We start from the raw sequence: 27,507 nt of genomic DNA on the forward strand, positions 1-27,507 counted from the left end.
TTTAAAGTGAATAAAGGAGTGGTTGTAGCAAAGACATATTTTTTAAAAGGTAGGAGCACTTTAAATATTCTCTTTAACCAATCCCTTTAAAGCCTGTCCTTGTACTACGTTTCAGCTTCCCAGAAATCCCAAACTTCCTCACTGTCTTTCACTCTCCTCTCTAAGGACCTGACAGTAACCAGGTGAGCCGCATGGTTTCCTGCAGGGCCGGTTTTTACATCATCTTATTGTGGCGCAGCACTGCCACGTGTGTGCCCTACTGTGAGGTCTCGCGCCCTCAGCAGTACATAAAGCGGGACAACACAGAGCATCCCAGTTGCACCAGGCATCCTGGCCCGAAGTTTCCCAACTCCGGGTGGCTAGAGGCCCACTGCTTTCCAACTTCCAGCTGAGTGGGTCAGTCCCGAGAAGGGAGAAGAGGCCGAAAAGGAACCATGAACGTCTATTTACTCCTAGCGAGCGGCATTCTGTGTGCCTTGATGACTGTCTTCTGGAAATATCGCCGCTTTCAGGTAATGGCGAATGTAAGGGAGATTTGAATTAGATGAAGCTAGATGAGTATATGGACTGGGGAGTGTATATGTAAGACAGTAAAATATAGTAAAATGAGAGGTAAGGGGAGATCACCTCATTTCTCTTTTTCGCTCAAAGGAACCCCAGACTTTTACCCCCTCACTCCCGCAATTCCTGTATTCTGACCAGTGATTCGACAGTTGTGGTCTCTTCTAAAAAGTCCCAAGTCCCTAAGTAATGTGGTCAGCTTTTCACTCATTGGAGAGGAAAGTGCAGTTGTCCGTGCCCATTCCCCACCACCATCTCCCACTTTAAGAATCTTAAGATTCTCTTTCTTCTTTTGCTTCTCCTCCCCTACGTGTCTGTTTGCTAATCTCACCATCTTTATTTTACGGCGCTTTCTGGGCATTCACAAATAATTCGAGTGTCAATGTGGATTTCCTGGTGTTAAAGTCACAAGTGAGGTGCTCTTAGATAAGAGCCAAAGACAGGGTTCATATGTTTACCTACTAGGGTGCTCAGGAAATGTAAGGAAAGGATATGGAACTTTGGCACTAACGACTACTTTCGTTTTTGGTTTTTTTTTTTTTTTTTTTTTCTGTTTTTGGAAGAATGTATTTTTGAATTAATGTAGCAATTCAATACATTTTTAATCTCTACATATTAGGGGAAATCAGTTTATTTTTGGTAACCAAGATTAAACAAGTTGTTTTTCGGTAGTTTGGAAATTGCTTAATTCGATAAACCACATATGTATAATTCCCTTCCTTTACAGAGAAACACTGGTGAAATGTCATCAAATTCAACTGCTCTTGCACTAGTAAGACCCTCTTCTACTGGGTTAATTAACAGCAATACAGACAACAATCTTTCAGTCTACGACCTCTCTCGGGATATTTTAAATAATTTCCCACACTCAATAGCCATGCAGAAGCGCATATTGGTAAACCTCACTACGGTGGAAAACAAACTGGTTGAACTGGAACATATTCTAGTCAGCAAGGGTTTCAGAAGTGCATCAGCTCACCGGAAATCCACCTAAAAGCGTACAGGATGTAATGCCAGTGGTGGAAACCATTAAAGACACTTTGAGTAGATTCATTTGATTGTGTGTTTATACTAAATGAATTATTTTTTTAAGAGGGAGTGGATGCCAAGTCAGATACAAAAAAATCCAGATACTTCCCAAATTTCTTATTTATACTTTAAGTAATTGATTCCATATGGCTAAAATATACTTACTGGGGAAGGAATGGAAGCACAATAGTGAAAGAAAAACAGTTCAAAAGTTTCTTAACAATAAAAAAGTGACAGTAAACAAACTATAGTTGAGATATAGTGATTTTAATTTCACTCAACTGTGAAAAAGTTTTCATTAATGGTTCACAATACAATACCATAAATTATCTCCAAGTTTGCATTAAAGTAAGTGGGATTTGATGGAAATGTTTTCCATTATGTGGAACGTTATTTCTTGCCACTGTTGAATATGAGTAATAATAATAAAAACCACCACTGAGCATCCTACAATATGCCAAGCACTCTATTAAGATCTGTGCTTTACACACTTGTGAAGACAGTGACAAAAACTTTTAACTACTCTTTGTGGTCAGCTTTTGAAAAGGATTTCTTTCCCTTCACACTTCCCCCAGTTAGATATTCTTTCATTAAAAATGCCCAAATCTTCCCTGAATTTCAAAAGTCACCTATAGAAAATTGCACACCTTAAATGGCACCAAAACGTAGTGGTAGAATGCATGTAACATAATGTGGATTAAAATTAAGGAAAAGTATTTCTAACTTCTTGTTAGCCATCTATTTTCAAATATTATAAAATCTGGTATAACTAAGGAATTAACAATCTCTTGAAGTTTACTAATAGCATTTGACCTGTCTTCAAAGAAAACCCTCAGAATGGGCTGGGCACGGTGGCTCACACCTATAATCTCAGCACTTTGGGTGGCCGAGGTAGACAGATCATTTGAGGTTGGGAGTTCGAGACCAGCCTGGCCAACATGGGGAAACCCTGTCTCTACTAAAAATACAAAAATTAGCTGGTGTGGTGGCGGGCACCTATAGTCCCAGCTACTCAGGAGGCTGAGATAGGAGAATCACTTGAATCCAGAAGGCAGAGGTTGCAGTGAGCTGAGATCATGCCACTGCACTACAGCCTGGGCAACAGAATGAGACTCTGACCCCCAGTCTCCCACCGAAAAATAAAGGAAAAAGAAAAAGAAAACCCTCAGAATGTGAAACACAATTTCAGCTTATACATTCATACATAACTTACAGAGGTGGTTCAATTAGAGGCCTACCTGTTTACCTACCTTCATGTCCCCTCCCCCTAAATAAATTACCAGTATAAATTAAACAAAGGCCTTAATTTCTTACTCCTTTCATCTTCAATCACAAGGAAGATAAAATGTTTTAAAATGTGTAAGAAAAATTATTTCTTCTATTGTCACTCATTTGCCAAGCACAAAAAGCTAGCAGCAGTGTATGTGGTTTTTAAACTTCTTTGGGTCACAGGTTTCCTTGATATTCTGATAAACCTATGGACTCTCTCCCTAGAAAAATGCATGTACATGTACACACAGAAAATGTTCCATATGATTTTGGTTTCATATGTTTCCTGAAGCCTAGGTTAAGAAATTTAAGAATTGATGAAAAGTTCTTTACATATGTAGGCAGTGTTTATCATCATAGGCTATGATGCTTAAACCAGTTGTCAACAATATATAATCAATAGATAAAGCTCTTAGTGATATATTTAATTATCCTTGGTAAGAAAAGTAGGACACAGGATTTTCTAATTTGGCTTTGCTAATTCTTGGCAAGTTTGACAAGTTTATCTTCCAATAGTATGTAAGTTATCACCTGTAAGTAGTAACTTATTCATGCAAGACAAAAATCACTCTATCAGCCGTGTATTACAATCATAAAATGCTAGAATTGATTAAAGCCATTTTCTCATTAACATTTAAGTCCATATGCTATTTGAAATTAAACCTATATTTCAGAGAGTATAATGAACAACTCTTAATTTTGTGAAACACAGTAGAAATTAAATGGGTCATAGTTTTCTTCCAGATTACCTAAGGAGGGAAGATTGTGTATGGGAAAAGAGGTACTCAAAACTCAATTTTCTAGATTTATCACTTACGGGCTGTAGGATCCTTATTTTTCCATCTTATTTCACTTTTTATAACGAACATTAATGACGAAGTTCATATAGAAAACATGAGCTATAACAAATGCACGAAGTTTTTAAACATATTTGGATAGAAAGTATTAAACTACAGTCCTCTTATAGTATATATAGTCCATTTGTCCATATATTTGTCACGTTTCTAATTAAGTGAGGCCGTCAGTTTTAACAGTTTCTTTTAAATGTACTGATTTATTTCCCACCCATATTTGTGGAAAAGAAAGATTGTATATTAAGAAAATACAAGTAAATAATATTCTTAAACTTGTGTAATAGAAAATATAACTATTCTCTAAGAAATTAGCTCAAAATAAAGCCTCCAATGTATTAAAAAAGCATATACTATTTACAAAGATATAATTGTGAAATAGAGACAGCTATGTGTGTGTGTGTTATACAGATACATTATCTAAAAAGAAATATAATAAGCACATGGCTGAGCATTAAGAGATTCACATTTTTATATTGCATTCCTGCTTAAATGTGAAAAAAATCACACCATCATGAACATAGTAAGTACATTTTCCTATTCAGTTAACATACAAATAAATAAGTTTCCCCCATTCTAAAAAAAATCACATTATACAATCCTATATTTTTTTCAATGAGATCTCATTCTGGTTTTCTGCTGCCACTAACAGTAGGTATTTCATGGTCAGCCTCTGTTTTGGGATCTACCATGCCTTTATATCTCTCCCCACGATGTTGTTCCAGGTATGGACCCCAGTTAGAAGCTGGTCTGCAGCAACTTATAAGGCGCTGAAATGCAAAAACAAAAAATCATTGTCTTAGAATTTAAGTGCTACAATCTATAAACAATCTAATATTGAACTGTACTTTCATTTAAATTGTTTCTTTACTAAAAATAAGAATCATAGAAAACTAAAAAGTGATCATCTAAATTCTTAATGCACAGTTTACCAAGAAAAAGGTATAATCAAATGTTGCTAGTTGTTAATAGAAGTATATTAACTACTAAACCAAAATAACTGAGCATGTAAATGATTTCAAAACAAGGTGTGTGAACCCATTAGAGTAACAGAGTGACTACTCTGTACCTTCACTGAATCAGATATTTCTATCCTGGCCTTAGGATGAGGACAAGCTGAGGATCTAAACCAGTGTATAGCTGGGATGTGTTTCAAGAACAAAGGAAATGGGAGTTCCAGGATCAAACCATTGATTTGGATCCATCGTTGTATGGACTTAGAAATTTATTTAAATCTAAGACTGCTGAGCCTACTTTGTCATTGTCCTACTGAGATGTCATGATGAACTTCATACCCCTAGACCTCCATGGAAGAGGGATGACTCAGGCTCTAGATTGGGTTCAAGATATTTACCAGGCTTATTCCAGTATAAAAACACTATTAGGATGTATATTATAGCCAGATGAGGTTTAAAAGCAGTGACTATGGATATAAAGCAAACAGGTCATTTGCTTTGTGACATCTTCAGGGACAACTCAACATAGGTATAGATATCATAGCTGTCATATGCTAAGCACTGTAGAAAGGCCAGAGGATACAGCAACAAATACTACCAGGCTTTCCCCACAATGAGCTTATAGTCTAGCATAGAGAAGCACAGCAAATATATAAATACTATAATACCATATTGTGCACTAGTAACGGATGACTGTGTCAGGTATAGAAGTAGCCAAGAGGAAGGAGTAATTAATTGTATTTCATATAATTTCATATTACCACCATGTGAGTAAATTAACCTCCATTTTGATCATAACTACTTTGTATAAAGTATAAACAATTTTAATGCACTCACTTGAAAGATGTTTCCTTTAGCCTGAATTATTTTTATGATAGCCATAATTGGAATCCAAATAATGCAGAAAATAATCATACACCAGCCTAGAGCAACTCCCCAGTCAGGGTATGGAATTGTGCCATAATTAGGTCTATGGAATCGCACCAGTGACCAAATAAATATCGCCTGCCAAAGTTAAATATGCAAAGACAAAGCTAAAGATTAGACGTTATTGCACTGATGATTAGCAATTTGATTCTGTTCCTCAGATGTGATTTATCAAAAATAATTAATATGAAAATATATTCAAATAATTGAAATAATCAGGTAACAAACCAGAAGATAACAATATGGAATGAACCAAAATAAATAACTTTTATTTTTACTTCAAATAAATTTTTCCAAAATTAACACCATCATATATTTATAAATCCAAATACTTGTTCAACATATATTTCAATAAAATACTTGACCATATATCAGACTGAAAGTAAAATAATAACTGAAATTTTCTGTTACTGAGCTTTTCACTTTGATTTATAATAGCATGATTTTATTCTATGCCATAGATTAAATCTACATGCCAGCATATAGATTAATACAATGAGAATGTGAAGTACACTTTAGTGGGCATGCTTTTCTCCTTGCTTAGGAACTGCTTCTATTCTTTCCCATTGCACAAAGCTCCCCTTTTGACACATCAAAAACACATATGCATTTACACACACTATTGATGAGCATTTACCAAAGCACATTTCACTTTCAGCATCTTACTGAGGGAAAAACAAAAAACAAACAAACAAAAATCCTCAATATATGTTTAGGAAATACAGTCAAATCTGAATGTTAAAGATGAACACATTTTAAGGCCAAGTTAAAATAAATCCGAAATGTTGAAGCATTAAAACTAATTAATTAGAAATTGGTAAAGCAAAACAAAACAAAACCCAATAATTATCAAAGAGTTTCCTTAAATTTAGCTGTCTTTGTTTTACTAAAATCAGTGAGAAAACAATAAATAGACCTATAAGTTTAATTTTAAAATTAAATGGCTTAGCTCCATTAATTTAATTACAGTAATTTAAATATATTTCACAGTTACTATAAATGTACATAACTACAAAAGAATCGATGAGGGATAGGGGAGTCCAATACACATGACTTTATAGAATATAGATGGCAATTTAAATCATTTCATATGTAATACTTTTGCATTTTAAATTAAATTCAAGTGTCAAACTTACATAATCATTGAATATTAGCTTGTTAAGAGATCCAGCTAAACCTTCTAAGTTTACAAGGGGGTTTATTTTATTATGGAGACTTGTGAAATAAAAATATTTAGCATCATTTTCAAAATCTTTTAGCAAAAATATGGAGTATCCAAATATTTTAATTCAGCATTATCTCGTTCCAAACTGCTCACCTTTTGAAAGTGATCTCATAATGTTAAAAAATGTAATCCCGGCCGGGCGCGGTGGCTCAAGCCTGTAATCCCAGCACTTTGGGAGGCCGAGATGGGCGGATCACGAGGTCAGCAGATCGAGACCATCCTGGCTAACACGGTGAAACCCCGTCTCTACTAAGAAATACAAAAAATAGCCGGGCGAAGTGGCGGGCGCCTGTAGTCCCAGCTACTCGGGAGGCTGAGGCCGGAGAATGGCGTGAACCCGGGAGGCGGAGCTTGCAGTGAGCTGAGATCCAGCCACTGCACTCCAGCCTGGGCTACAGAGCGAGACTCCGTCTTAAAAAAAAAAAAAAAAAAAAAAAAAATGTAATCCTCTCTACAAACAAATGTGATACTTTAGATTTGAAGGAAATCCTGGATATAATTACTTAATGGCCTTTTCTAGGAAAACCTTTGAAGCATGAAGGCAATGAGAACCAAAATAAATCTATGAAGCTTTGACACTGCCTCACCCCACCACCATTATTTCTAGTCCATAATCATTCTCCATCCAGTGTAGTGTTTATTTTGGTGCTCAGCCATTTACTGTCCTGAGATGTTATTTGAAGATTTTAAGTTGATAAGTTATGTCTCTCGAGTAAGACATACTTTTGCTTTACCTCAGCTCCTAAATAGTAATAATTATTGAATTTATTAACATAAACCATTGCCCCTATTGACACAGGTAAGTTTCTTTTACTGCTTTCATCTGTCAAATACCTCCCTCATTAAGTGATAAAATATGGATTAAAATAGGACTGTTGTTTCTCAGCAGTCACTATATTTAAACTGAATTCTTTAAGGGAGGATCTGGGCCTTATGCATCTTTGTTTTTTCTGTGCCTGGCAGAGAGGTTAGGAATATTATTGATGGCTCAACATATTTTTTTAGGGAATGAGCAAATACATGTTTTATTTTCATTTTTTCTATTGATAAATTTTAAATTATTGATAACTTTTACATCCATATGAACCTGTTTATGTTCTCAAATGGTAAATGTTTAAACTGATGGCCTCAGAATAATACTGCAAAGGCATTTTTAATTTAGGCAACTTGGAGGCACCAGCCATAAATACTGCAAAACTTGAAAATCATTCATTTATAAAATTAATTTGCATTTTGTCTTCAATGTGAATTATTAAGTTCATCTTGGAATGTATGTATTATTGAAACCAAGTTCATGGTATATTATTACTTACAATCAAAAGGATAGGCGTAATGACAAACCAGCAAGCTCTCCACCATAGCCAGAATATCCACCTCTTTGCGCCAATCATCATTTCTATATCCTCAATGAATCTGTTCCCTCCTAAAGAAAACAAAGAGTACATTGAGTCCTTGCTTATTATCTTCCAGTAACCATTGTGGCATCAATTATCTTTCTGTGTCTAAACATTTTTCTGTACGACAACAATGAATCATACACCTGTAATTATTTTTTCATAACATAATTTTGTCCAGTATATTGTACTTTGCTGTTATAATAGTATAAAAATTAGTAGTATAATTAGGTAAACATAATGAAAATGAATCAAACTAAACTATTTTAATAAAACTGGAAAATAATTTTATAGTTACTATTTACCATAAATCCAGATGATTCCAACTATCTCCAGTATAGCTGCAATTAAAATGCCCCATCCAGCACAGAAGTGGTCAATCAGATGAACCCAGTAAATTCCAGCCTACCAAAAAAATATTAATTACTTCTAAGTATATTTTAATTATTTTTATGATTGATGGGATGTTCAAATTGAATCTATTAATTTGATCTTGACATATGCTCCTTCAATTTCCCTTCTGCTAAAATGTGAAAAGCAATGTTTCAAATGTAAACCCAAATGTGACTTTAAATATCTCAAAAATCTTTCAATCTATACTGAGTCACTGGAAAGAAAATAAGTACTTAAATTTGTTGATTATCAGAATGGTATGCAATGTCTGTATGTTCTGAAGTGGCTGGGAGAAATGTAGTTTGTGTTTAAAGTCTATAATCTTATTGTAACTGAGGTAACTGTCCATTATTCGGCCTCCTCATCTGCAAAATAGACTTACCATAAAAGTAGGAATGGAGAAAAATGGGCTAAAACCCAGAAAACCTTGACCCAAGTCAGACCTGGACTTGTCACTAAGCATCATCTTAAGCTTTGGTTTCTTTAGTTAGGTTATAAAGTATGTTACAACTAATATGTTTCTATGAAAAAAAAAAATGCTACAGTATACCTGAGTCACACAGACGAGACCAAGGAGAAACAAAACCAAGCAGCAGCCCAAAGTTATGGGAACCCTCATTTTCTTCATCACTTTAGGAAATAAATCTTGAATTGTTGTTGTGATCGTTTCTTCAGAGGGGGAGAAATGACGTGTTATATGTCAACTTATTTGCCAATACTGTTAATCACAGAATTCAATGTATGTTAATCAAATTTACAAATATATGTTGAAAATAGACTCTGAGCCCTGTTCCTTGCTTTTAAAAACCCACAGGGTTTTGGCAGTCACCACTTGGTTCTGATGAAAATCAAATGCAGCTCTATTTGCTGTTTTTAATCTGCTTTATATGATTTTTCATTGATAGCAAGTGTAAGGTAACAGTCCCCTGTGAGCTGAATTAGTCTAAAAGGATGAATTCTAGTAGGACTTTTAAATAAGGTAAATATTTGAATAAGTGGTGTGGAAACAGAAAGGATTCTAGGTTTAGAAATAAATGTGTTCATGAAATAGGGAACTGGCTAAGAGTAGAAGGATGTGAGAATGAAAATATCAGAGAATATGTTTGAAATTTTCAAGGACTTTGAAAGTCAACCAGAAAAGTCTGGATTTTATCCTATAAATAGAGTAAACTGAAAATATTGTATGTGAGAGAGTGGTAGGATGAAAATTGTTTCAGAATTTCTCTAGTCTTGTAACCTAGGTAAATCCTTATGTGTTCATAGAAGTATGTGCAAGGATGATCATTGCAGCAGTGTGTGTAATTTTTAAAAAATTGTATATCATTCATATGCCCATTATTATGTCAACAAAGAGATTGTGATTTAATTAGATCTATATGCCTTTGTATCAATGGGATTCATAATCAATGCAAAAACAACTTTCAGAGTCATATGTATGCTATGAAACTTCACATTTATGTGCAAATTTGAAAATGTATATGCTATGTACAGACACGTATAAAATGTATATAAACATGGACAGAATAACATACACAATCTATGGTAAGAGTTGCTTCTAGAAAAAAAATGTGACTTGTATTAGGAAAAGAAAGACAGGACTTCAAATTCACCTGTAACAGTTTATTTTCTTAAAATATCTGAAACAAGTATGATAAAATATTAATGTGTATTCCTTTTGAGTGTCAAGTATTTTTCTGTATTTAAATTTCATTGAAAACAACTTTCAGAAAGATCATTCTGAGATTAACAGCTAGAGGGGGTAATAGGGGTAATAAAAGCACGTTTTCAAATACAGGAAATGCAAAAGAAATATAAGAGGAATATGTTACCTCTGGAAGTATTACTTACCAATTGAAGCAAACTGAGAATCGAGACCCAAAGTTAAAAGCATGAAAAAAAATAATATGGACCAAAATGGACCACCTGGGAGTTGGGCTAGAGCCTCTGGATAGGCAATGAATGCCAAATCAAAACCTATGAAAAATGTATGATATTTTAAATTATTCAAGAATATTCACATATTCACATATTTAAACATGTGAATATTTAAACATTTAAACATATTTAAACATTTAAAACATAAGATAGTAGAAAAATCTCATCTTATTTGGCAACACAATCCATGACATAATTTTTTTTTACCAACTATTTCACATTCCCTTTTTACAATATTTAATTTGGTTGTTTTGTGATATGATAATGTGAACATGTGACATGAATTAAGTTAGCAAATAGACTGCAATGTAAATGGTACATTCCTTACATAAGAAAGTTTGTTTTAATAGTTTTATTTAACTTACCTTATTTTTTAAGATTGACAAAGAATAAAAGCTGTCTTAAATTCCAGAAACATAAATTAGTTCACGTTTTCTTAGCCTAGATACTCTAAAAGAATTGCACTATTAAAGAAAGATATATTTAGGGACTAACTTTTGTTTTTAACCTTCTCTCCAAATGTTTACCCAGAATCACTATATGCATATATGCAAAATCGTATGTAATGAAACTATAAATTAAATCTTGTTTTTCATTTGATGTTACCTTTAACATGCTTTTTAATTTTGTGCCAGTTATATTAATTATGTGATTCTCAGTTTTAAGTATTTTTAAGTTTCTTCGACCTCCCAGAGGACTAACTTAGGATTCATGAAAATTAGCTTTTAGTCTAGGCACTATCACTTCCTAAACATTTGACCTTTTGCTAGATATATATGACATTTCTCTGCATCAATCCTCTTCTCTGTAAATGAGGAGTTAGACACTAGATAATCTACAAGATCCCTGACATTCCGTTATGAATCACCAGTCTTTCCATCATATGATACTAACTATAAACAAAATTTTAATGAAGCATCCCTACTTAAAACAACCCTAGTATTTTTTTCCCCAGGAATCTGTAGCCAGATAATTAAGCATCCCTAGCTAATATCTGTAAAATTAGGGAGTTCACTAAGATTCCTTTAAAGCTAGACACAACTGGAAACTCAAAGTCACTTGACTCTCTCACCTATATGATGTTCATGTGTTTTAAAAATTCAAACCCAGTAATATAATTGCACAGAGGGAATTTGTATATACATTTTGTTTCTTTTATAATGCGTGGGAAGTGCTTAGCAAGGACTAAACAAAATTAAACATCCTATCTTCTTCAGCAATATTTCCCTAATATACTCTTGTTTACATGGATAATCTAAGAATTGTTATATTGTTACAGCAACAAAATTATATAAGATGAAATGAGGAAGGAAATTCAATATTCTAAATCATAACTGTGTTAACTAAATTTCTATAAATTCTAGTGGAGTTTCATAAGTGAGATACGTTGAATTAATCAAACTTGATAATATATAGTATTATATACCTGATTTTACAACTTGAGAAACTTCCTTTCCAGATATATGGGCCATGTGTCCCAATATAGAAAAAATAGCAAATCCAGCAAACACACTAGTGAGACAGTTTGTCAAACAAACTACAATGGCATCAGAGAAGCAGTTGTTTTTGAACTTATTGTAAGATGATAGAGCAACTAAGCCACCCCAAGCCACTGAAAGGGAGTAAAATATCTGAGTGGCAGCATCTTTCCAGACCTATAAGAGAAAATAATTTAATATTTTAAAACATATACTCAATTTTTATTTGTGTAAATACTTCACATAAGCAAAGAATATATTATTAATAACAATGAAATGAACACCCAAATGCCCACTACTCAGCTTAAGAAATAAAATGTTACAGTCTTTTAAATCCTTTTTGTACCCCTTCCTCATCATTATCACCCTTCTACCCACCAGTGGTAGTTGCTATCCTGACTTTTGTGTTCATAATTTCTTTGTTCTTCTTTACATTTAAGTTTGAATGCTCTGTTTTGGAATTTATAGAAAAGTTATCTTAATGCATGTAAACATATACAACATGCCATTTTTTATTAGGTATTGTGAGATTTATCCATCATCAAGTTGAACTATATAAAATGTCCACTTTGTAATTCAAAAGTGAAAGAATATAAGCAAATTCATTTGGCTAAATTAAATATATGTAGTTTTAATCATTCTTTTCCACTTCTTTTTTGTTTGTTTTTGTTTGTTTGTTTTTGTTTTCGAGACAGAGTCTCTCCTTGTCATCCAGGCTGTAGTGAAGTGGTGAAATCTTGGCTCACTGTAATCTCCGCCAGACAGGTTCAAGCAATTCTTGTGCCTCAGCCTCCCAAGTAGCTGGGATTACAAGCATGCACCACCACACCCGGCTAATTTTTTTGTATTTTTAGTAGAGATGGGGTTTCACCATGTTGGCCAGACTGGTCTGGAACTCCTGACCTCAGGTGATCTGACCGCCTTGGCCTCCCAAAGTGCTAGGATTACAGGCGTGAGCAACCGCGCCTGGCCCTTTTCCACATCTTTATTGCCACACTGCATATGTCACAATTTATCCTTTCTCCTGTTGATGGACATTTAGGTCATTCAGTATGTTGCTATTATGGAGCTGTAAACACTCTTGTACATTCCCCATACGTAGGTGTGGAACTGTGATGCCGAAAAGTATATGCATTCCTCCCTTCCACTAAATCTTGCCAAATTGTTCTTTAAAGGGTCGTACCATTTTGTACTCCCACCAGCTGGCTGTGAGGGTTCCCATTCCTCCACCTACTTGCAAACACTTCATTTTCCATATGATTTGTTTTTTTCTGTGAAATTCCTGGTCATGTGTTTTGCCAGTTTTTGGTTTGGGCTGTCTTACTCCGTTTCTAAAATTCTTGATGTAATTTGGATTCTAATCTTTTGACTATTATATATGTTGATTATTTTTCCTCCCAAATTTGTGAGTTAATTTTGTTTACCTTTTAACATTATGTCCTTTGATGAACCAAAGTTTTTGTTGTTGGTTTACTGTAGCTGAAGGTATCCATCTTTGACTATATGTATTATCTTTGATCTCTATTACTTTTAAAAAACAGCTTAGCCCAAGGTTATAAAGGTACTATTCTACATTTTCTTCTAAAGGAATTCAAGTTTTGCCTATATTGTTAACTTTTCAATTCACCTAATATTGATATTGTGCATATCAATACGTGTGATATGTGAATGATATGTGAAATTTCCAACTGATGTTGTTTCCTAAATGGGATATCAATTTTTCAAGGATAATTGATATTATCAATTAAATCAATTAGATATCAATTCTATCAATTGGATTATCATCACTTATTGATCTGCATTGCCACCTCTGCCACATACCAAGTTCCATTTGTTTTTGAATTTATTACTGAGACTATTATCCTGTTCCACTGGTCTATATGTTTTTACCTATGCTAACACCTCACTATTTTAATTAGTATAGCATTTTAAATATTGTTTCATATCTGATAGGACAAGTCCTCTTCACTTCAGATACACCTTGGGGTTTTGGCCTTTTTCTTTTTCAAATAAAATTTAGATCAGTTTTCAAGTTCCATAGAAAACTCTTTTGGGATAGACAGGGGGAGCTGGAAGTGGGTGTGGCAGTCTTGTGTTGTGTAAAAATGCTACTGAATACCATGATGTGTACCTAGGTTGTAGACAAAAGGGAAGAGAAATTCCAAACATAGTTTTAATCTCCGTATCTATTAATCTCATACCAATATACAAGATTATTACATTAGGGATTAGGAAATCGTAATTCAAATTTTATGAATTGGTTGTGTTCAATTGGCTAAAATTGAATCTATGTAAGTCTTAGTTTCATCACTGTAAAATGAGGGAGTTAGAAAAATAATCTTCGCATTGCTGAAGACTCCTCTATCTACAAATTTGTGTGGTTCTCTACTCTCCTGGAGATCTAAATGAAGTTCAGATATTTAAAGGAAAGGAAAGACACCTGATTATGATTCCATGTTTAGAATATATATTGTGAGGAATTTTAAAAAATCTAAGAAAAACAATTGTCATTGCCAGCAAACCCCAAAAAGAAGGAGTTGGGTCATGTTGTGTTGGAGAGTAGAGGGGTGAGAAGATTAAATTGTTTGTCTCACAAGGAGCTTTAGGTTTCACTCTGATTTTTTAAAGATGTTAGAGTCACTGAAACACAGACCAATATAAAAGTGTCATATAAATTTTTCAGAATGATTTCAAGAAACTACAAAACCCAGATATCTTAGGCTTGCAAAAGCCACTAAAAGAATATCAAAGGGGATTTTTTTTTTTTTTGAGACAGAGTCTCGCTCTGTGGCCCAGGCTGGAGTGCAATGGCCAGATCTCAGCTCACTGCAAGCTCCGCCTCCCAGGTTCATGCCATTCTCCTGCCTCAGCCTCCCGAGTAGCTGGGACTACAGGCGCCCGCCACCTCGCCCGGCTAGTTTTTTGTATTTTTTAGTAGAGACGGGGTTTCACCGTGTCAGCCAGGATGGTCTCGATCTCCTGACCTCGTGATCCGCCTGTCTCGGCCTCCCAAAGTGCTGGGATTACAGGCTTGAGCCACCGCGCCCGGCCCAAAGGGGATTTTTAACTAGGCTCAAAGTCATGAGTTTCAAAGAAAATGGTGAATCTGATTCTTAGGGAAAATGCTGCAACTCTAACAAGATAGTATAATATAACAGAAATAATTGAAACAATTGTACATTAGCTCATATTTATATAAAAGCTTACTATTTCCAAGTGCATTAACATAATTTATCTTGTTCAATAGCCTAGCGTGGAGAAGGTGATGAATGCTAAGTTCCATTTTATTTGTTTCTTATTCACCATCCAAAATGGTCTTCAAATTAGGAAGAGATTAACCAACAGGGATAAAAAGAGTGAGGCCCAAGATAAATGAAGAAGCAAATTAGATGTCCTGTGGACACATCAACGTATACTAATCTCCAAGACAACAATAATAAAATTCCATAGATCTAAAATAAGTTAAAGCTATGTGATTAATCATTGAGTGGAAATTATTGAGCACCAAAAAAAGTAACCAAAGACCAAAGATTGGCATTTCAGTTTTCAGAACGGTAATTGTAAATTAAGGACAGATTTCCACAACTAAAAGCTAATACATTTGGCACAGCTTACAAAACAAATTTACAAGAAATAATTACACATCTTCTTGTAAGCATTTAGAGAAGATGGCAATGGTTGGAAATTAGCATGAGTTCCATGAAGAATACTATAGCAAAGTAAAACTAATATCCATTTTGAATAGTACTACTAGCATGGCAGATAATATTAACATAATCTCTCTTGACTTCAACATAAAATTACAGGTTTTTAGTTGAACAGAAGCTTAATGTGTGCTAAGAATGTGATGTGACTAGTAAAAAAGTGAAAGGGCCGGGTGCGGTGGCTCACACCTCGAATCCCAGCACTTTGGGAGGCCAACGCGGGTGGATCGCCTGAGGTCAGGAGTTTGAGACCAGGCTGGCCAACATGATGAAACCCCATCTCTACTAAAAATACAAAAAAATTAGCCAGGCGTGGTGGCACACGCCTGTAATCCCAGCTACTTGGGCGGCTGAGTCAGGAGAATTGCTTGAACCTGGGAGGCAGAGGTTGCAGTGAGCAGAGATTATGCCATTGCACTCCAGCCTGGGCAACAGAGCAAGACTCTGTCTTAAAAAAAAAAAAAAAAAAAAAAGAGGGAAAGTAGTCTAGGCCATACTAATAGAAGCATACTATCTGTAGTACACTTACTGTTAATACTCTCAGCAGTCAAATTTTAAAAGATGTTATATGCCAGTGATACATTCAGCCATTATCTGAAGGTAAAGTTGAAACAGGGTTACCCAATTCTTATTCATGGCATATGTTTAAGTTTTTCGTATAAGTAACAATTTTGGTTATGGAATGCTTACTCCATGTCAAATTTATGTTTTAACTTCACAATTCACTAGACAAAATTTGATAATATTTTGGGAATATTAAATTTTGAAGAAAATTTAAATGTGTATTAGACCATTAAACTTTCAGCAGTAATCTCTAAAGCTACTCTGAGCTTATTCAATAAATCACATAGCCCTAGTCATCAACTTGCAGGTAATTATGCATGAAATATTGTTTTTCAGATTAATAAGTCTGGAATTTTATTGGTCAAGTAGAATCAGTTTATATGAATAAAAATTACTTTTAAAATCCTATTTCTAAAAATTATCTCACTATTAATAAAAGAATATTAATGGCATGTTAAATATTAGCTAAGTCAGACATCCTAGTGGATACAAACTAACAAATTTAACTGTATATTCTTTTGCAAGCTATTACATTACTATATTCATATGGAACCAAAAATGTTTGGCATTTGCTTTTAAGATTTACCTCCTCAGATAATTTGAAATCCAAATTAAGACTCACCTCAGCTTCCCTAAGTTTTGTAAAATTTGACTGTGCTCCAATATAGTATGAAATGCCTTTTGAAGCACCCTCCAGAGTTGCACCTCGTACTAACAGGATGAGTAGGACCACATAGGGAAAAAGAGCTGTAAAATATACCACCTACCAAGAAAAGTAACCAAAAATTAGTAAATTATTTTTAAAATCATGATGTATAATTTTATACAAGTAAAATTATTAGCCAGGTGAGATTAATTAAATAAAATACAGGGGATTTCATAGGGTCTGATGATATACCAAAGTTAGCATAATTTCTTATTTTAGTCCTCACTACTCTCAAGTGATTCATTTCAAAAATACTTTGATGTATTAATCCACATTTCCCAGGTTTATGCTGTAAATAAATAATACATCAGCAGTGATAACTTGGGATCTAAATGGACTGCTCTCATAAATACATCCTTATACATGTCTGAGGAGACTGAATGTCTTCTCTCAGTAAATTACTGCATTGAGGTGAGGAGAGAAATGATTTAAACCCTGCATTGATTAATATATATTCAGTCTTCAAAGAAAAGGAAAATATTTCCTAGCAGATGTTCAAATCCCAGAAAAGCATATTGAAGTGAATACTGGACACCTGTTACTGTTATCCTTACAACTCCCATTAAGAAAGTTTGATAGCACACATACAAGTGCACTGCTTCTGTACTAGATAACACATGGTTCCAGATGAGCAGATTGCCTTTGAGACCAGCTTTGCCTTAATGTGGATAATTTCCTTGATCCGTAGATGTCCTGTGTTTTATAATACATCCAAGGAGACGATTTAAACAAGTCATCCAGAGACCAATAAAAATTAATTACCTGGGTAAATGGACTTCAATGGACTCTTTCAATATTAGCATGAAAAGGAAACCAAGGGTTTAAAAAATGTGGAACTAAAACATTTTGGAAAGTTTTCACTTGATTTGTGATATTCACAGTATTTTTGTAATGTAACAGCATGTCTCATCACAACTTAACATTAACTGAATGTGCTAGATATTGTACTGAGAATACAAAGACAAGATCCCCAGTGATTCCTGTCCTCCACCTTTGAGGAAATATCCATTGACTAGTTGAAAACACATAAACATTTTTTTTCTGGGTATTGTGTAACTGTTCACAGAGAAAATTTCATGTTGTTCTCTTAAATTACCATTATTCTCTCTGAAAGTTTATAAAAGTAAACAATGAAGTGAGAAAATATAACAGAATGTTTTTCAGAAGAGGCCCTTTCACTGAGAGAAAAAGTTCTGTGTCCATTTTGGCAATCTTTAAGAGAATGAATACATAGTTTGTGTGTGTATATAAACATATACATATATATATACACACACACAGACACACACACACATGCACACAAACACACACATTTCTCTCTCTCTCTCTCTCTCTCTCTCCAACTGGGGAATTCCTGATACTATTACTCTATACAGAACAAGAATCTAGACTTTCCAAACCATATATTGCAATATATGATTCCATTCAAGATGCTTCTTTATATAGTAGGATAGAAAATTTAATAATATACTCTTAAACCTCAGAATGCTCTATCAGCTAAGAGTCCATGTTTTTAGGAAATGTGCACCTCTAGTACTAGTTTTTATTTTGTTTGTTTGTTTTGTATTTAGCAATAACAGAGACCCTATGTGTTTACTTAGAGCTTAAAATAACTATTTAGAAAGCTTTTCACACATTTGAATGCTCCCATTATAGAAGGAAAAAAACATGTTTTTGATAATGTTTGATATTGAACTACAATGAAATTGGAAAGCTGCTATATCACTATCTAATGTGTTTTTTCAAGTTACCTTGCCAGAAGACTTGATTCCTTTAAATAGTGCTGCTCCAACTATGAGCCAAGCCAGAAGAAGACAAAGTGCTAAATACCACACAATTACTCCAGTCTCATTCATTCCACTTGACCGTTGGAGCGCCACTTTACTGAAATACATAAGTCATTTTATGATCACAGAATCACTTGACTTAAAGAAAATACATTGAATTTTGTAATACCATTTATCCAGGTGGAAGTTTCATGAATATTGTATCTTATTAATATGTCGAAGTTCGGTGAGCCTTTATTGATAGATACTATCAATATGAAGAGGCACAGATAGTTCATTAAATGGCCAAGCTCTGAATTCAGTTAACCACAGCCAATCCAAAGTTTCAAACCATAGAATAAAAGATCTACTGATTCTTTTAGTTATTACTTTCCTCTATTTCAAGATCTTTTATATACAGAAATTGACTTTATGTCAGATTATTTTATTTTACTATTATAGTATTTTCTCATGTTAAAATAATGAGGAAAACATTTAAAATTATATTAAATATTTCCTCATTCCATACTTATAGATATCATCAAACTCAAATGATCCTGTTATTCACACTTTTTCCACAGACTTTCTGTAAAATTCCAAGATTCTCACTAGGTACATGCATGAATCTAGGATCTTATTTCTAAGCTTGAAGTTTGAGAACATTTGAAGATCCAAAGTTTAACAGAGTTACAAAGGTCATTAACAGTGAATGAAGAAGAGGTCATTTAGCAGTAGAGTCAACAATATTAGGTAAGGGTAATGGATAGATATAGAGTAAGTAAAGAGATCATTTGAAATTAATGAAAGTAAATATAACACTACATATCTATTCTTACCATATAATGACAACAGTAAACAAAACTGCTGAAGAATTACATTTTTTAAAAAAGCAATATTACTCATCACCTAACGATTTATCATTACAACTTGATCATTGTAGTCTAAACTTTGTATGTGTTTTCTTCAAAGCAATTTCCTAACTCATAGCTAATAAGTGCTTAATAAATCATTACAGTGTTGTGACCATTTAATAACTAATTTATAAAAGACACATTGCTGACTATGAGCTAATTTTGCAGGTAGCTACTAGTCACCTGGGATAGGTAGACATTTGAGTTAAATGAAATATAATTTGTCCTGATTTTCCTTTTTATGTGTTAAGGAAGGGGGGTTGATTAATATTTTGTTGTTTTATATAAATTTTAAGATAACATATGCTTAAAAGTAAATCATCTAGTATACTTACTTCCAATATTGTTCACTGGGAAGCTGCCCTGGCTGATAAATTTCACTGCCATTGATGCAGATAAAATTGTTGATGTCTACCCAGCTTTTATTCATTTGGATGATCTCCTGTATTCCTTTATTCACTGTACTCACATTACAGTGAGTTACTAAAGATAATAAAAAATATAGACACAGACATGTACTTAGTTTTAGAAGATTGCTTTCCTAGAAAAAAAGTTTTAATAGTAAAATATTTAAATTATCATCAAAATTGTTACTTGAAAAAAGTGGAGTAGAAACCTTACAGATGGAATAAGCTATGTACATTCAGCATCTTAAAATCTTTTCTACTAAACTAGGAGGGATTACAAAACTGTCTACCCTTTTAAGCTGTGATTGTATTTACAGTAACAACAGATATAGAGTAACAATTGTTTCAGTTGAGGTTTAGTGCGCTAACAAACTTTTGTGTGTAGATTTACCTATCCAACCTATGCATATACACAAATTAAGGCCTTTAAACTTCTCAGTAGCATTAAATATTTATAAATTTATCCTCTGATGTACATAGGTAATTAAAATGGTAATAGCCTACGACATGGATGGTACATTATCCCAAAGATTAGCAACATATGACATGAACAACACCTACAGTCTCCTGAGACACACACAACCATCCTGGATAGTACTTTTCTCCCTTTATCATTTTCTCAGTTTCTCCTCTCCTGCCCAGGACATAGGCCTGAAAGAAGTACTCTTAGGCATGATTTGGCCTTCCTGGCTGCTCTCAGGGATTAACACATTGTATTAATCATTTTTCCAATTATATATGCTATCTTCTGCTTTCACCAGTGACATTTGGACCATTTAAAATCATACCTAAGTTGCTTAGAGAATGATTTGACCCTTCAAGCTTATAAAAAATATATAAAAGAACTATGTGGTGGTTGACAAATTTTACCTATTGGTGATCTGCTACAGTTTTTATCTGACCACGAAGAACAATTTTTCCATGGTAGTTCACTTTGAAAAGAAGCAAACATGTAGTAAAGACTATAGGCAATTATGACATTGTAATAGATTGTCACAAAAATGGATATCAGGACCATTGTAATTCCCACACCTGGAAAGAAAGAACAATTAAAATAAAAACCAAACTCAAGTGAAATTTATTTTGCTAATTTATAAAAAAGCTGATCTCAATTACCACAAAATCTATTTTAAAATAAAAAAGACTATTTCAGGCAGGGTGCGGTGACTCATGCCTATAATCCTAATACTTTTCAAGGCTGAGGAGGGCGGATCACTTGAGGTCAGGAGTTCAAGACGGTTAACATGGTGAAACCCTGTCTCTACTGAAAATACAAAAATCAGCCAGGCGTGGTGGTGCATGCCTGTAGTTCCAGCTACTCGGGAGGCTGAGGCAGGTGAATTGCTTGACCTTGGGAGGTGGAGGTTGCTGTGAGCCGAGATCCACCACTGCACTCCTGCCTGGGCATCAGAGTGAGACTGTGTCTCAAAAATAAATAAATAGATAGATAAATAAATAAATAAAGACTGTTTTAAATGATTTTTTCCTTTTTCTTTCTGGGAGAGTAGGGGCTAATGTTATCTGAGTAATTTTCTTCTAAATTTAAATTTATTTTTATGATTGGCTTTCTGATGCAGTTTCTCAGTTGATTAGAAAGCGTATTAAGGCCAAGGCCAGAAGACTTGTTGTAAGCACATCAAATTCACATAAACAAAAACCCATGTCTATTACATTTTCTTATTAAGCCTGCAAATTCTTGTCAGATCATGCAAAGTCGACATCTTTAGACAAAAAAAAAAAAAAAAAAAAATTCAAAGCTCATATCTTATTTACTCACTGACCAATACAATATTCATCTAGACATCAACATTTTGAAAAGTAGAAAATGAAGCCTCTAAAATAATGACCTGGAGGGATGGTGTACATATATCTAAAACCATGTGTAAAGAAAATTAAATAATTCAGTAACAATCTGAATTTAAATATCCAAAGTTTCCTTAACTAAGTAGTTTCAAAATGCAGTTTAGCATGCTGAATATAACGCCTACGCTTAAAACTAGTTTTTAAGGTAGTTTCTCCACTCTTCCAGAACAATATTCTATTTACCTCACTATGAATTTATTTTTGATGTTGCATTGAAAACAAATAATTTTCAGCAGCTAGCACATACCAAAATGATATTTAATCTTCAGTCAAAAGAGGTAGTTTGATGTTTAATAACAAGGCATTTTTAAGCTTTATCAGCGTCCTATTCTATTAAGAGCATCCAAGAAAAAATAGTGACCTACCCTTCAACTTTTCTGAATGAGGCATTGTAAAAGATATGCAAAGGCAGTAAGACACAGACTACATATGAAGTAGAAGAAAGTTAGAGCCTTTAAACTAGAGCACAAGACTATGTGGTAAAAGAATTCACCAGGTGAAAATGGGAAAATAATGACACCCTTCTAACCGTTCTTGGTGTGCTTTCTAACCCTTCCCATTTCTGCAGCCCATGATAAACAGAAATAAAAACATTTGATTTTTTAAATTCTGCAGTGGCATACTGTACAGCGAAACAACAATAATGCATGTTTTCTTTGCCTTAAATTGTCAGAATTTTAAGCAATTTTTTGTTCCTCACAGTGAAGGTAGCTATATGCACAAATATACAAATAACCATGGTGAAGAAAATGCTTTATTACCAACCTTGAAACAATGGAAGAATCCTCCAAACTGAAACTGGACCTAAGCTAGCAAATTGTCCCAGTGAACACTCAAGAAAGAACAAAGGTAAACCAGCCAATGCTAGCATAATTGCATAAGGTATCAAGAAGGCGCCTAAAAAGGATGAGAAAGAATCAAAGCACTATTATAGCTCAGAGTCTTGATGGCACTTTGACAACCAGCATAACATTTTAAAAGCATCCTGATACAGTGGAATCAGACAGTGCTGGGTTTGGGCCTAAAATTCACTACTTTCTATGAATAAGTAGTTGATTTTTTAAACCTTGGATTTCTTGTCTACGAAATGGGGATGCTAGTATTACCAAATGAGGCTGTTGTGATTACTAAAAAGTGTAGAGTATAAAAAGTAAGCCAGAGGAATTGAGCGATCCCAGGCATTGGAACCAGATAGACCTAGGTTGAAATCCTGGCTAGACCATTTACCAGTTATGTGACCTCCAGCAATTTGTCTAACGTCTGAACCTTCGATTCCTTATAAAAGGGGAGAACAATGCCAACTCAGTTTGTGGTAAGGGTTCAAATACAGGGTCTATGTGAAAACACTTGCTAAAATGCCAGGCACATGGCCCATGTTCAACATTGGTTTTCCTCCTTTCTCCTTTAAAGATAAACGGTATATTTTTAAGACTTGGGGTAAAACTGCTAATGTGGCTCAGAGTATAAGTTACTGCAATTAAGTTTATTATTCTCCAAACAGTCACAAGGTTCTTCACTCAGTATTAGTACAAAATGTATTGGTTTTGTTTGAAGACTCTGAACTTTTGAGAAATACTTGTAGTTAACTTTCAATTTCATAAGGAATAATTCTCCCACACTAGACAATTCACCTCGCCCATACTTTTAACCGTTTATCATTTTCCTTTTTCTTTCTTTCCACTTTTGGGGCATGGTATTTTTCATTAGAAATCATGCCAAATTATAGGTTGAAGCAAGGGCAGAATATTAAGCTTACTAATAAAACATTCCAGAAGTATTGGCAAAGTTTAATAAAGAATGTGGGGATCAGTGGATAAAAATGGGTTTTCAGATTATATACGTTTTATTTACTCATGTTACAGTTTTGCCTCAAGTATTTTTCATATTATGATACTGTAACATCGTACCTAGGAATAACATTTTTTCAACTCTCAAAATGCATTCTACTAAAAATGAGTCTATAAAGTACTTGTTATTTATTCATAGGTAAGTGGTTTACTTTAACACTAACCCTGGAAGTCACTAGACCACAGGGAAAAATATGTTTGTATAAATGTTGCAATACACATACCATCTTTACTACGACTAATAGAAGTTTAAGTCCTATGAATGACAAATATGAAGAAAAAAATTCGGAATATCCCTATTTAACTACAACAATAAACAAGCTTTACCAGCTGAGTGTGAACAGGTATTTTTCTTTAAAAAAGATTATTTTCTTCAGTGTTATACCTGACTTTTCACCTATTATATTATTTTATTATTAATACTATCCATAGATGACAAATTGTTAATATAGTGGCCACAAATTGTCAATACTACAGACCTAGACCTTAAAGTGGTATGACATTTCTCTTTAATAAACTGTTAAAAAGAATATACAGATAAAAATATTTCCAGACTTTAGAAATAACTTTTCAAACCTGACTATATTTTTAAACCTAATTCGCATTTAACAAATTTTAATTTCATTTTCCTCTTCCACTCTTGGATAAAAGAAGGACTGAGAGTGTCTAGATCATCTATTACCCAAATGATGTTATTATAAAAAATTGAAAGCCAATATGGCATATTAAATTTCAGAGGAAATAGTGAAAAATATAATAGCATACAATTAATATTATTTTTTGACTATATTTTCAAAGTTTCTATTAAAACTAGTTTAATATAGTTCCTAAAAATTCATGGCAATTACTGGGCTTATGTATGATGTCAAGGCACAGGGAATTTCTTATTCTAAACATGAGTTACAAGAGGCTCAAAATGATCCAGAATGCTTCTCTTTACCACACTGGACCTTATGACACAGACGGAAATAAAATTGTGATTTCTGATGCATTTTCCAGCTAATATTCGATACCAAGACGACTAAATGACCCAGCTTCTAGATAGGGGAATTCATGCTACTGACACTTAAAGTGTTTAATAAACGGAGTTCCTTTCTTAAGTCTCTGAAGACCACTGTGAATATTTTAATGTGATCAGTTAACAAGAAATGTGATTGAAATATCACCACACAAAATCCTATTATACTAAGAAAAATAATTATAGTGGCACAGTCTCACTGGTACCCAGTTATGAAATATAAGGGCATGCCACCTCTATACTTCTAATAGAACCTGTAATTACAAGTAAATAAAATATGGTGTAAGTGAAAAGTTGTTTGGACATTACTAGAGAATTGTGCAATTCATTTTATTTCCCTTTGTGTGTCACCTCAAAGTTATTTTTCTCTCCTTTTTCTAATTGAGTCTACTCTAATGATCTACAAGGTATACACAGTGGGTTTTTTTTTGCAGGAATAAAACATCAATTCTTGAACTAAGTTATTTCATTTTAGAAGGATCTTCTACATAGTCAGTCCAATTTGGAATACATGTAACTCAATATTGCAGCTTAAAATACTAAAACTTTAATTACTTTTTAATCATCTTTTTCCACACTTAAATCACCAAAATGTAATGCATTTAGTTAAGGAAATAATTTATTTGAGCTTCTTAATAGAACTTATTTTTCTGTTTCTTTCTGATTCAGCTAAAAATTAAGCAAAGCACAACTTGAGTTTGAACAGATTATCACAGAAACATGCATAAATTTGGAAAAGTATGTCATAGTTGAAGATTACGTGAGATCTCAAATCAGAAGCTTAGAAGTGCTAAAAATAAAGCTTTTATCAAGTTTATGTCTGAGGATTTTGTGAAACTAGCTTTCTAACTTGAGCTAGTAGCTCAGACTAATAATAAATTCAATATGCTTATTTCTCATTCTCCCACTAACCCAAACCATCAACTATCATATGCCTTCCTTCAACTCGTAAAACATCCTCAGAGGCCATACAGCACCACACTTAGAACTGAAGGGAAAAGCGGGGGTGGGGGTGGGGGTGAAATAGAATACCTCCACCATTGTTGTACGTCAGATATGGAAATCTCCACACATTTCCTAATCCCACTGCATATCCAACCATAGATAGAAGATAATCCGATTTTTTGGACCAGTTACCACGGTCCTGATTCTCATCATTTTCACCAACATGGAAATTCTCTGATGAAGCCGACACTTTCTGGGGAAGAAAAAATATCAACAGCTTGCCTTTCTACCATTACAAATTCCACAGAAGCATAATTTCACAAATCCATAGAGCAACAGAAAATGGGGGGAAGAAACCCTGAAAACCATAGCTCAGGGGAATGCTTTACAAAGTTGGGAAGATTTCTGCTGATAGCTGCTTTTACTTTACAACATTTACCCCTTAAAATGAGCAAAGTTCTGTAAGTAGATATGTTTAATACTCCATCAGTTGAGATTATCCAAATTTTGGTAAAAATGTTAAATGTGACACCACTGTGAGACACAAATGAAAGCAGACAAATCAGGTTTGAAATACAAAGGTGTTTGTCACACCAGTGTGAGGGGAAAATGAAACTAGACAAATCAGGTTTCAAATACAAAAGTCTTAAAGATGAATTAGATAAAGTCATTACTATTGATATTGTAGCAGATCTTTGAGCAGGATCAAATGTAGTGTCTGCTGGAAGAAAAAGCAAGAATCTATAAACTTTTCTTATGGTTTGATAGTATTGGATGTATCAAGTTAAGGGTAGTTTAACTTTTCTCTGTCTTACAGATTAAAATCAGTGTCTTTCTAAAAGCCACAGAATAATATGCAGAGACAAATAGTCCTGTCTCAGCAGAGGAAGTAGCTCTGTCTCCACTTGGGAGGGAGAGAAGGGACAGGGGTTCTCTCCCAACCTGCTCACTTCTCTGGGGTATGGAGGGTTCCTTGGGTCAATTAAGAACCATGTGTACTTTTGTACTTTCCTCTAGCATATGGACACAGTTAGGAGACGGACAGAGAACAGGATTTTGTGGGTACCCCCAAGGCAGAGGATGAGGTGGCCCTAAGTCTTCTAGCTATGAGAGTAAGAGCTTTTCTTTCTTCTCTACTCTATAGGTATGTCTCAGGCACACCTAATAGTTGAACAGAAATGTGGAGCACAAAGAACAGCCACAGAAAGCAAAAACAGACTAGCAACCCCCCTTAAGTTTTCCACTCTCAGGTCCTCCACACCTCCCGCAGCTCCCAGACCCCTACCTCCTTCCCCCTGCACTTGAAGAAACTCGAGCATTTCAACTTGTCCATGGTTCACTCCCTCGGCTGGCTCCGCCTCGCCTCCTCTTGCAGTCTGGCTGAGCTTGACTGGTGGCAGGTGCACACTCCCCTGTTCCTACCTGCCAGAGTGAGTGAGCCACCTTGCCCAGGGGTGGGACCATTTATGAAGAGAAGCTCTCTCCTCCCCCTCCTGGGTGTCCAGTAGTGTCAATTACCGGAAGGGACTAAAGTGAGGCTCTGTTTTTTCCCCAGATAAGCCTACATGTAGCAATCTCCTGCCCCAGCCCTGGGAAAGGGCTGGGCTGCTGGAGAGCAGAGCAGTCTGAGTCGAGATGACTGACAGCCTTTGACTCAGAGCTGTGTAGGTGCATTTGCAATCTAGCCTCCTTTCCTGGGTCCCCTGTTTCCTCCTAACCTCGCCTCTCAATCTGGTCTCTGTTCTGGGGCCAAGTGCT

General features: G+C 34.5%; 2 protein-coding genes across 2 annotated transcripts; one reads left to right on the top strand and one right to left on the bottom strand.

Annotated features, from left to right (window-relative positions):
- The first annotated feature begins 265 nt into the window (after positions 1-265).
- Positions 266-1,610, top strand: CT83 (cancer/testis antigen 83). The gene is made up of 2 exons (XM_003918176.3): positions 266-512; positions 1,289-1,610. The coding sequence occupies exons 1-2, from the start codon at positions 435-437 to the stop codon at positions 1,553-1,555; spliced, it is 345 nt and encodes a 114-aa protein (XP_003918225.1). The 5' UTR covers positions 266-434; the 3' UTR covers positions 1,556-1,610.
- Positions 1,611-1,841: 231 nt separating this feature from the next.
- Positions 1,842-27,249, bottom strand: SLC6A14 (solute carrier family 6 member 14). The gene is made up of 14 exons (XM_003918175.3): positions 27,035-27,249; positions 25,837-26,002; positions 22,705-22,836; positions 20,947-21,108; positions 20,005-20,152; positions 18,744-18,876; positions 16,909-17,049; positions 11,967-12,195; positions 10,454-10,579; positions 9,156-9,274; positions 8,518-8,617; positions 8,132-8,241; positions 5,504-5,671; positions 1,842-4,480 (listed from the first exon to the last, which is right to left on the bottom strand). Exons 1-14 carry the CDS (start codon positions 27,080-27,082, stop codon positions 4,334-4,336), a joined length of 1,929 nt encoding a protein of 642 aa, XP_003918224.1. The 5' UTR covers positions 27,083-27,249; the 3' UTR covers positions 1,842-4,333.
- Positions 27,250-27,507: the final 258 nt, after the last annotated feature.

This window comes from Papio anubis, chromosome X (genome assembly GCF_008728515.1).
Source record: "Papio anubis isolate 15944 chromosome X, Panubis1.0, whole genome shotgun sequence".
In the NCBI taxonomy this organism is placed as follows: domain Eukaryota; kingdom Metazoa; phylum Chordata; class Mammalia; order Primates; family Cercopithecidae; genus Papio; species Papio anubis.

What these genes read in the sequence shown, in the direction of transcription:
- SLC6A14 (XM_003918175.3), bottom strand. Translation starts at nt 27,082, where the DNA reads ATGGACAAGTTGAAATGCTCGAGTTTCTTCAAGTGCAGGGGGAAGGAG. An exon ending in GTCTCGTCTGTGTGACTCAG is followed by an intron (nt 8,618 to 9,155) that starts GTATACTGTAGC and finishes TTTTTTTGGTAG; the next exon opens with GCTGGAATTTACTGGGTTCA. An exon ending in TGGAATCATCTGGATTTATG is followed by an intron (nt 8,242 to 8,517) that starts GTAAATAGTAAC and finishes TGTTTTCTTTAG; the next exon opens with GAGGGAACAGATTCATTGAG.
- CT83 (XM_003918176.3), top strand. Translation starts at nt 435, where the DNA reads ATGAACGTCTATTTACTCCTAGCGAGCGGCATTCTGTGTGCCTTGATG. An exon ending in GGAAATATCGCCGCTTTCAG is followed by an intron (nt 513 to 1,288) that starts GTAATGGCGAAT and finishes CTTCCTTTACAG; the next exon opens with AGAAACACTGGTGAAATGTC.